At 36.4% G+C, this 11,727-nt stretch overlaps 2 protein-coding genes across 3 annotated transcripts in view; one reads left to right on the top strand and one right to left on the bottom strand.

Moving 5' to 3' along the window:
• Positions 1 to 2,654: 2,654 nt before the first annotated feature.
• On the bottom strand, positions 2,655 to 9,380 carry LOC121865200 (V-type proton ATPase subunit D-like). The gene is made up of 5 exons (XM_042364529.1): positions 9,255 to 9,380; positions 7,453 to 7,570; positions 6,369 to 6,516; positions 4,991 to 5,206; positions 2,655 to 4,083 (listed from the first exon to the last, which is right to left on the bottom strand). Exons 1-5 carry the CDS (start codon positions 9,293 to 9,295, stop codon positions 3,857 to 3,859), a joined length of 750 nt encoding a protein of 249 aa, XP_042220463.1. The 5' UTR covers positions 9,296 to 9,380; the 3' UTR covers positions 2,655 to 3,856.
• Positions 9,381 to 10,949: 1,569 nt separating this feature from the next.
• Positions 10,950 to 11,727, top strand: part of LOC121865198 (UDP-N-acetylhexosamine pyrophosphorylase-like) — a 97,188-nt gene continuing 96,410 nt past the window's right edge. The window contains exon 1 of one of the 2 annotated variants that reach the window (XM_042364516.1): positions 10,950 to 11,076. The gene's annotated coding sequence lies outside the window, so the exon portion shown is untranslated. Of the gene's footprint in view, positions 11,077 to 11,228; positions 11,411 to 11,727 lie in introns of those variants that run through there. The other variant, XM_042364518.1, reaches the window with a different exon arrangement.

Raw genomic sequence — 11,727 nt, 5'->3', positions numbered from 1 at the left:
TATACAGTATTTATATATCTTTATTTGTTAATTCTTCAGTGTTTTCCGGCTCCACACTTTGGCTTGAAGCAGGAACAAAAACACATTCTCATTTGCGGATACTTTCTTTGTGGTTGCACTGTAAGAATAATAATATTCCACTTTGGTGTTCCCCATCCATAGGTCCCATGACATTCATATGTTGTACCATCAATCCTTTCCCATCACATACACACACACACACACACACACATACACTCTTATCTGTCTCTCAGCTGACACTTCATGGATGCCTGTGCTCCTCCCTTTTAGTATTTCCATATCTCTTTAATCAGTTGTGGCCATAAAAAATTTATTAAGATCAATGTGGTATAGGCAAATGAGAGGAGACAGAAGTTGGTCGAGTTTCCAGATACTGTACTGCATCATGATGGATGATCCATAAATAGCTGGATTTCTGAGGTGTTTATGGGAGGAAGCAACCAGCTGTGTGATACAGAACCATTGTATGTTTAAAAACTCAAGAGGGAGAGATCAGATAGTGTAGTTACCAGATCTGTTCATTGAGGGATTCCCTTGTTTGTCTGAGATAGTTGAAGTAGAATGTTTTCGACTGATGAAGATTGACATTTGAAAGGCACCTCAGTAGCAGGGAGTTCAACAGAATGTTTGTCTACTGTATAGATTAGTTTTGGTAGGTGAGTTCATACAAAATGATTTTGATCAGAAATGTCATGTCTTTTTAGGTCAATGGAGGGTGCATGGTGATGAAACTTGGATGTAGCTCATGAGAACACTTGACTGGAAATATCTACTGAATAGGGAAAATGGTAGCAGTGGTGAGATATCCCTGTGAATATGCAGTGCTACTGTTGGTTGTTTTGATGACTTTTTTTTGCACTGGACAAGAAGTGAAGCACTACACCGTGTGGAGGAAAGTGAGTTCTGAGTGCATAAATTACTTTGGTGGCTTCACAAATGTTGTAACTGTACACCATGAGATTGCCAGCATCTCCAAGGAGGCCTGCTTTCAGGAGGTCAATGAGGAGAATGTGGTAGAGGTCATGGAGAGCCACTCTGAAGAGCTCAGCATTGAGGATCTGCTGCCCCAGGAACAGCAGCAGGCAGTGGGTGAGGAAGAAAACCCTGCACCCAGGATGCTGACTGTGAATGTGTTGAGCTTTGGCCATGGATCCCCTTGCTGAGAATAACAAAAACTTTAACAGGAGTTTGTCTGTGAGGGCACTTGTGGAGAAGGATATGCTGTGCTTCAGGGAGCTGTACTTACAGGAGGAGGAAAGCCAGACAACATTCACCTTTTTCAAGCCCATGTCACAGTCACAGCCACAACCCTCAACTTCTCGGGTCTCCAGCAACAAAAGACCCTCCTCATCTGACACTCCAGTCTCATCCAAGGGCTTCACCATCTTTAAGGTCAGGACAAAGGCTACACCTCCAGTCCCCACTCTGTCTCTAGCCTCTTCAGACTCCCCAGAGGCTGTGTGGGACTCAGATTGATGTCTCCAATCCACCTTAAGAGTCCCGAAAGTCTTGACGGGAACACATGATGATGAACAAACTTGTTCATATTGATATGGTGAGTGTTGTTTTATTGTGTTGTACTGCTAGTAGTATTCTAGGATTTTTTTTTCAGTGATGCATGTGGGTGTCTGACTGGCCAGGAATGTATCCCATCGAACCCTATGGTATAATGCTCCTGATCTACGATATTTCAACCTGTAATGGATTTTTCAGAAACCTAACCTGTATTTTATTAATGTTTTTAATGTGCTGGGTAGTAAATTACAGTAATTATGTACTATTTATCATTTGGTAGGTTTGTTGTTTGTGAACCGATTTCCCATATGTTCTACTATTCACTACACGAAAATTCACTTAATGAATAGTTTTCAGGAACTTAACCTATTCGTATATTGAGGGATACCTGTACTACTTTATTATATTAACACTTTGGCAAGCCAATGTTGCAATGAACCTGTTACTGTTCTGATGACAAAAATATCGTCGACTTCAGAAACTCTCCAAAATTCTATTTATCACTTGTCTTTTATAGTTCGTTTCAAAATGTGTGCCATTGTTTTCCCTGCTGCACAATTGTGGTGGATGTGAGGTGTAGGGATAAACCCCCTGTGGGCCTGCAAGTATCAGTGCCACAAGGATCTACAATGTTACAGACGCTACCTGCTCCTTTATGATAACCACTTGTATTTTCATATGTTGGTGTTAGATTCAACTTCGTTTGTATAATAGTATTGTAGAGCAATCATTTGGGAGAAATACACATTAAAAAAATAAATAAATACTTTCGATGAAAAATAATGCCAGAGCACGATTAGTTTTACGAAGTTAAAACATTAACATCATTTACTGCTATGCAATGTGCTTAAATCAGTTTTGTGGTGGTCGTTACCCAAATGCTTTTCCTGCATTGTCACTACTATAAAAAAGTGATGTGCAATAACTCACAATATTCTGAGATATGATGATGCAATCTTGGAAGATCATAACACGCGTGTGCATGTAACAAAGTTAAAGAGATCAAGTAAATTACGTAGGGTATGTCTACCCTGCCTCTAATCTGTGAATACCTGTACATTCAACTTGCAGTGTCAAAATAAAAATTAAATTGTATAGGATCCATGGAGTACTCGACATATATTTTGTACATTTATTAAAGTAATATATACAGTTGTGTTGTCAACAGCATTTACATTACCAGTCTTTGATTGGAAACAAAAAATTAAGGTAAACATTTAAAATGATAATCCAAGAGTATTAGAGAAGTTATAATCATTTAATTCCATAGAACTTAAAAATAATTTTCTAGTATTTGAGTATTCATGCAGAGTCAAAAGTAAAGCCACTGGTGTTTCAAAGACTGTGTTCTGTTCATAATCATCGATAATTTTCCTTTCTTTATCTTCAGTGATACATACATGATGTTCATTACACAAAACATTTGGGTCAGTGATTTTTCCAGGTTTATAATAGGTTTGGTCCAAGAGTCATGGCTAATTCCCAAATCCATTTTAATTTGTATAAAATCTTTTATGCAGTACAAGGATGAGAATCCTAGCTAATGGAAATATCATGAATTACTGTGTTAAAATATTCAAGTTTCAATACTGTACAGTCCTTTAACCCCTGGTGTGCATGTCCTGCAACTGTTGATATTTTTTTTGTGGGTCCAATTTAAATCTTCCATGTTTTGTATTTGCCTTGAATTTTTGTGGAGGTTTCTGACAATTGCCACAAAGCAGTGTAAGCTCCTCACCCATTAGTAATGGCTAGTCCATGGCAATCAAGATGTACCATGTGTGCTACAATAATCAAAGCCAGAGATGGGCTTTGTTACAATGCTTGTCACACAGTATTAATTTGTTTTTCTACAGACTGGGTTCACATTACTATACAAGTTTGTATTGATACAATGCAAGCAGTTACCTCAGCAATTAGTATATTACAATAAAACTACTCAAGTGATGGAATGTAATCTTTTATCTCATTACAGGAATAATATTGAATACACAAAATATTCATAAAATTTAGCACTAAAGGGCCATTTACAACCATTCAACCAATTATTATGGAAAACCTCTTTGAACTACTACAAATAAATGCATTTGAAATAGATTTACATTAAATACAAACCACACATTTCTTACCACAATAAGAGTTTAGATACATTATACTGTACACATGGAGACAATATTTGCCATCTCATACTTCTAAGTTTCCCTTTAATGAAAAGAAGATAAAACCAGTTACAGGGTACCTGATTTTTTCATTCTTAAGTTTCTACTACCCATACAAAACAACAAGTGTTTTCTCTGTACATGCTTGATAAATTCTCTCCTTAGAAAAGAAGATCATCTTCATCCGTGCCTTTAAAAATATCTCCTCTCTCCCGTGCTTCTCTTATCTTACCAGCTCTCTTCAAAGCTAACCTCTCCTCCTCTGCCTTGTCTCTGATTTTCTTCTTCTTTTCTTGGATCTTTTTCAGGCGATAAAACTCTTCACGTTCCAACTCGTCAAGTTCAGTAATGATGTATGCCAGTGTGCGTTCATAACGTGGAATAATAACTGTGGAGCAACAGCAAAGTTAATTACAAAATAAATAATAAAATAGTACAGTGTTGATAACAACCACATCTACTATATGACAAATGGGTGATTTATAACATCATACTATAGATGTTCTTATATGTGATCACAAAATTTACCAAGTAGTACATTACTTTAAAGTAATCCCTCTTTTTATGAAAGTTCTTTTTTGTTAAAAAAAAAAAGGCTATACTGTAATGCAATGCTTAAATTAAGTGCAAAAAAGCTGATTAAAGTCCATTATTTCACCTTTTCACTACAAGGTAACATGTCTAGAAAAAGTTAAGTGTGATGAAATTAGATTTAAAGTACTATATGAAATAAAAACTTGTACTGTACATGAGACAGACAGCTTGTGATCACTCAATAGTATTTCCCTACATTTTACTCCTATACACACATTTTTTTTAATATAAAATAACAATATTTGATAGCTATATCTGGTGCATTTTTTAGTGAACAGTAGCTTTATTTTGTCATAGGGACAGATTTTTCCCTACAAGAATATTCCTGTATCTCCATACAACAGTTGTCTATAATTAAATAACTACATAATTTAGAGGTATATATTTTTCTCTTCAGAAATGCATTTATTTTGTAGAGAGAGAAATATGAATACTGTATGCAGATCACTGAAAGCCAATCAAGGCAGTATCTCATGACTTATTACTACTGTCTTAAGCTGCTTGATGAAAAAACATTTAAAACTGAAAAACATGTTTGTCAATTCTTGCCTAAAGGTGGGAGACTGGTATATCCCTCAGAAGATAACTGCAGATACAAACAAAAACTTTAAAATTTGTTGGCAGAACCACTATACAGTACAGTGCTACTATGAATTCACCAGCATCCTCAACTCTATATTTTAAAGTTCTTGTGCACTTACCATGTTCTATGGCATTTACTCGGCGGTTAGTAATCTTGACTACAATGTCAAGAGTTACAAATGAAGCCTGAAGTGATGCCAACTCTACCAACAGCTCAATGGCACGTTTGTAATTGATTTTAAGCTTTGCCATCTGTTGACCACCACGGGAAAGTCCAGTCAACTCATAGGTGTCTGCTCCATCCTCAAAGCTTTCAAAAACCGGTAGGTTGGTACCTAGAGGAATTAGTTCATTATTGCCAAGCTGAGAACTTAAAAAAATATTGTTTTGAGTACAGTATAGCATTACCTGTAGTCAATAGTTGAAAAAATGCAGTACAGCACAGGTATCCCTCGCTATACGAATGCTCGAGATATAAATTCGCTAATCCGAATTGCCTAAATTACCACCTTTTTTTCATGTTACAAAAGCTTCCTTTGCTTATACAAATTTGGGTCCCGGCAAAAATTAAAATCATGCACCCCGGAAGTCAGCAGGGGCGACCACATCCTGCTAGCCCTCTTACCTATAAGGCTGAGGCATGAGCTATGCTATGGATATTACTCATCTTGCAATTTAGGGTAGATGTGCATAACTTTCTTATACAGTATGTTTATATATATTTATATATATATATGTATATATATATTTTTTTTTACTTGGTTACATGTACACACAATCCTGCATACTGTATATACAGAATGTGCAAAAAAATTATAAAAAATAAAAGAAACAAATATTATACGGTAAAAAATATAGAGGGAATACTGTAAACATTTCTCTGTGTGGGAGGGGGGGAATAGTGTGGAAGCCCCATTCCTAAGGGTCAGCACAAGCAGCGTCCCAGTTGGGCTACATTGCTATGGTTACTTGACCACCATAGAGCCAGCATGTTAAACTTTCACTTAACTTTTCCTTAATGGTTTTAGCTGCATATTTTCATCTATAGTATTTCATTCATGTTTTTAATGTGTTAAGTAGTAAATTACAGTACAGTACTTATGTACTATCTATCATTAGTTAGGTAGGTAGGTATTTTGCTCATGAACTGATTTCATGTTTTTTGGGTATAACAATGGAGTTTTCTTGTCAATAGGAACCAAACCCTATTTTTCACAGAAATCTAACCCATTTGTATAGAGAGGGATTCCTGTATTGGGGAAATTGGTAAAGTTACATTGGTAAAATTACTCAATAAACTAATTTAAGGCTATTACATTTCTGGATTGTTAAAGTACACAGTTTAATAAGACATGACATTTTGAGGTCTCTGTCATCCTACCCAATTTCATACAAGAGTACAATACAGCAAGTGATTAAATAAAACTTATACAGTAATATGAATTAAAAAAAAAAATGCTAGATTAATTTTTGGATCTACAGGAGTCAAACACTCACCTGCAACATTGTCCATCCTGCTTCTGATCTTGATGCGGGCTTTTGTCACATTCTGTAGCACACTTTGGTTGAAGTCACCAGATGCAAACTTGGCCTCTGCCAGTGAAAATGCAGCATCCTTCATGACATCACCCATGAGGACTTTAGTCTGGTGAGGTTAAAACATTACATCACATTTAAATATTTTCCTTGGGCACTGTACATAATGTCAGAGATGTAAGTTATCAAATGAAAAGCAAAACTATTATGTAATGAAGTTATGCAATTATACAGCAGCTACAATATTGATAACTAGAATTTGGAATCAAGATAACTCTAACTAAATTTTTGAAGTGGTACACAGTTACTGGATTACAAATCAGCAGGTTAATTATGAGTAGGAATACTGTACTGTACTGCAGGTTTTACCTGCAGGGTCTACAAATGAAGAAGATACTTTTTTGGCATTACAAATATGAAGGAAATAGGTTAAAGTACTTTTAAGATACTATTTGGGCACAAAGATCCCTTATAAATTCCAAAGAGTAATTCCCAAATCAGTCATAAGAGGGTCACATCATCTGCAAAACAAGCAACGCACAGATTGATAAAAGCCATACATGCATATACAGTATATTATATGTTTTTTTTTTCAAGTCTGAACCATATACTGGTAAGTCTAAAATAAAAACATAATAAACCAGCTCTCATTAAAGCCTCATCATCCAAAGACATAATATTATAATAAACAGCATAATGATAAAACATTAAAATAATAAAATCAGAAGGTACTTTCATTAGGTGTTACACTGTTAAAGCAATCAGTTCCCAGAGCAGCCACTAGTCAACACTGCCTAATGTACAGATGCCTCCACATGAATGTACCACAGCCAGGGAGTGTGTGAGGGCTTGTGTATGAGATTTAAAATATGAGAGAATCAACCAAGCCAAATTAAAGTGACAACTACAGTAGACTCAAGTCAGTAGCCACAACCACACTACAGTCCACAGTATCAGGGAACAAACCTGATGTATTAAAAAATCACCTCAAAATTAAGACTTTATAAGCAAATAACTGATATATAAACAGTACAGTATAGCCTACCTCAACAATTTTGGCTAGAATCTGTCTGAAGCGCATCTGAAGAGCTTCAGCCTTCTTTTTCAGGAGTGAGTGGCCCTTCACAGCTCCCGCCAGACGTGCCTTCATGGTCGTCTGGGCCCTGGAAATATGTTACAGTATTTACCAGACGTTAATAGAAACTACCAAATATAAACAATTTGAGTTTTGTTGTTTAGGAGAAAAACATATAATGCCTCAGTTTTTTTTTCAGGCAAACAGTCACGCAACTGATTAAGGACGTCATGCGGAGACACTGTTGCCACGCTCAGAAGAGCTACACACGACACCAAAGTTAACAGACGTGCCTTCTACAACTTATGAGTATTAGATGGTCCATGGTCTTCAAACAACAAGATCTGTATCTACAGTAATTTATTTATTCTGTGCATGAACCATAGTAGAAGAATATCAGCAAACCTGTCATCCGAAGCTGTGACAGAGTAAAACATCACCAGCCCAGGGATACACACCCGTCATAAATAAGATACAGTATCCTTTGTTGTATGGTATGGGTAGACTTTTACACTATCTAATTCTGATGCTAATCTGCAGGAACAATTTGCTGTACTGTAGTTGGGTTATTTGTTTTGGCCACAACATTTCAGGTAGTATAAAACATCCTTGCGGTATAACATGGAGATTTAGGGCTACAAATCAACATCTTTAGACATACAGTAAGAAGGTTAGTAACACGGATAGTTTAACTATTCGAAGTGGATGTTTTGCCGTGACTGGCCAAGTTCCTACTAACACTATTTTACCGTGAGTACGTTCTGATTAGCCAAATACTTTCTGTTTAATATGACGGGGGGTATCTGCACCCTGGCTAGAAAGTTAGGTCAGGTTAGCTTGGTATCTTTGGTTGGTTGGGTCAGGTTCTAGTAAATGTTGCCTCTTTTATAATTACTGTACAAGTTTCTATGCACAACAGAAATATGGTTAGTTATGTTTACAGCTACACAACGATCGACTCACGGAAAAATAAATGCCAAATGCCGCCAGTCACAGACAAATATAGTTCTCTCGGTGCTGCTATAGCGTGCGGTCTACCACAATATCCGTAGTCTACGGACCTGACCTGACCTGACTACCTGAACACCAGGACCCTAACCAACCTTATAAAAGGAGGTTAGTTTAGGTTAGGTGTATCATTTACAAAGAATATGATACGAAGTTTATGTCATTAATATTATGCTATTATTCAACATCTTTATATGTTTTGTTTATATGATTATCATTAAAAAAATATGTATTACTATTTTGTTTTTTTTATCATAAAATGTACTATATATCAATACTAAATTGCAGCCTGCAGTGTAGATATCCCAGGTAGACCGCACACTATAGTGTAAATGTCCCGGTAGACCGCACGCTATAGTGGCACCGTTCTCTCATTGTTTGCCAGCAATGTACGATTAGCCAATTAGAGCACACTCACGGCAAAATATCCACTGCCTTAACTATTACTTCGTGTTTATCACTTAACCTTTCTCTCCTGCCAACTTATAACAAGGCATTACCTACTTGAAATTATGTTTTACAAAATAAACTAAGATTAACTCTTCCTTAACCTTAGTGTGGTTTTCACCATTACTTTCTTTACATTGCAGCATAATGGAGGAAGTTCTATAGCGAAACACTATATAGTTGTGGGAGCTCTACACTACAATACGTCCATTGGATGCATCAGACTTAATTTTTCAACATCTAATTTCTAACTGCTTCCGGAGGTTAAATCTGAAAAGTAAGCACTTGTTCCCTGAGTATTATATACCATAACTTACCCTCTAGAGGGGAAAATGTTAATTTTGTCTTTCCCTGACATCTTGACTTCTTCTCCGGGACTTGTTTACAAGTGACCTGGACCGTTGACTATACCCCGTCAAGATCAATAGTTACTTATTTTCGTATTTACTGAACAAATATTTGCCAAATTTTGATTAAATCAAGATATTTTAAGAATATAAAGAAACCAAAAGAACTAGTGTTTTTTATTAGTTCATTCTCTATATCATGCAATAGCGTAGTAAATTATTGGTAGTTATCATACACATTTTGTGAAGTCGAGTTTCTGTTACAGGTCAGCTGACAGACAGTGTTCGATTTTAGGGAAAAAATAAAATCAAATATGTATTCTTTCTTCATTTTTTGTTTAATATTTCAGTTATTTATCCATAAAAAATACTTGTAGTGTATATATTACATTTAAATAGTTTATAATGAGAGTCAGTAATTAATACTAAATCTCAATCATCTCACCAAGGTAATCAAACACTGATATAGTGCTTATTGTGTTCCATTTGAAATCGAACCTTCTTCATAGCTAAAACATTATAATTAGAATATTACTGCAACTTTTGTTTTCCGTCGGGCAGAAATTTCGATGGTCAGGAGAGCTCGTTAGCCGCTTGGGCGATCGGTCACGTCTCTATTACGCACTGTTGGCAAGTACTGGACATGAACTGGCTCCTGAATGTATCTGAACTTAACTTAACTTTACCTGCTGACATTGCCTTAAAATCCCCTTAAGTTGACATTTAACCAATTGTAACGTTAACAGAACTTGAAGTTAACCTAACATAACCTTAACCTAACCTTAATTTAACATTTTACGTTATATAACGTTAACATACAATGTTGCGGACGATGTCAAGCTATTCAGGAAAATTAAGAACAAAATGGGCTGTGAAAAGGTACACAAAGATCTCTGTCAGCTTCAAACGCATACAATATATCATTATGTCACGAAGTGTAAGGGTCGTACCAGTAAGGAGGCTTATCATGTCCCAATGGGACTAAGAAAAGGTATTAATCAAGAGCGGATCCTGGGGTGTCCGCCCCCCCCCCCCGTTTCACCAGAAAATTACAATACTTTTTCCTTAATGCAGTATTGTACTCGGGCATTTTTGTATTGTAAAAAAATATTTACTACTGACTTCAGAATATCTCCTCATATCAAGTGCGCTTGGTTTCAAAATGGCCTCAAAATGCCCAGGATATTGATCAGATTAAAAAAATCGGGGGACTTACAGCGGCCCCTCTCCTATAAAAAACAACTCCCAGCTGTGAAGGCTCCCTGCACTCGCCATATTCCCCCACCCAAAACTTCTTGGACCCCCTCTTATGATATTCCTGGATCCGCCCCTGATAAATAACGATGAATTGTTTGCTGGGCTTCCATTCCACACACTAAATCCCGAACCCCATATGTAGGAAACAATAATCATATTTCAGAATAATTAAAATTGGATTTTCTGATGTAATGTCATGGCAGTTACCTTAGGACAATTATTGTTATCCACATACGATTATTTTTACGAAGAAATTACTCTCCAACTCAGTGAAGTACTTTTTTTGTAAATACGTTTATGTGTGGATAAAATTAGCCCCAGCTGAATTAATTATAGCGACAAAAGAAACAGTGAAACATAACTCCCATGTTATGTAGGTTGGGTTAGGGTATTGTGAGGCGAGGCGAGCCTCAGTAGTGAGTCTAATGACACAGTGTGGCAACAGATGGCGGTGGCGACTTATTGATAACACGGCAGCAGCCGAATTTTTGTTGCTCTCCCATCGTAGCTTTTCAACAATGGCATTATGATTTCTGTGAGTTCTCTTATGCTTTGTTTGCTTGATTATATATTATTAGATACGTAGAAATGTGTTCACTGGTTACAACCTTAGTGAAGAATAGTGATGACAGTGTCAGGCAGTGTGGCACCGGTGCCACTGTTGCTGTTGACATCAGCAACTGCAAACAAGTGACGTGTTTTATAATAGTCTGAAGACATATGTTACTACTCGTATACTCGTACAATGAAAAATAAATTTTCAAAATTAGTATCCATTGGAAATTTGGGAATACTGTAACTGTAGGATATCCCGGCGGTGTACTTAGTAATATCTATAACATTGGTTTGGTGTGTTCAGACTCGATCTGGTAAGTTACATCACATGTCTCGTTCTGTTGACACCTATTTTTAACCTGCAGCATAACGTTTCAGACCACAGCCATTTCTTCTTTCTCTCGGTTACTTTCTGTATGGTTACTAAAAATGTTACAGTATCTTGTTATTGTTTAACCTTATAGTACTGGGAGAGACCAAGTATCCATATTGTCTCATAGTTAAAGTGGGCAGGACTGAAGAAAAAGGGAAACATACAGTACAGTATTATTATTTTCATGGGCAGTATTGTGGCATGTGCTTTTTGTGACGGCTGTGGTAACTTGCACTTATCTTTAAATAGGTAAATTGA

The sequence above is a fragment of the Homarus americanus genome, unplaced genomic scaffold, assembly GCF_018991925.1.
Source record: "Homarus americanus isolate GMGI-L3 unplaced genomic scaffold, GMGI_Hamer_2.0 scaffold18547, whole genome shotgun sequence".
Lineage (NCBI taxonomy): Eukaryota > Metazoa > Arthropoda > Malacostraca > Decapoda > Nephropidae > Homarus > Homarus americanus.
Note: the sequence above shows the minus strand (reverse complement) of the source record. Positions and strands in the feature narration are given on the sequence as shown.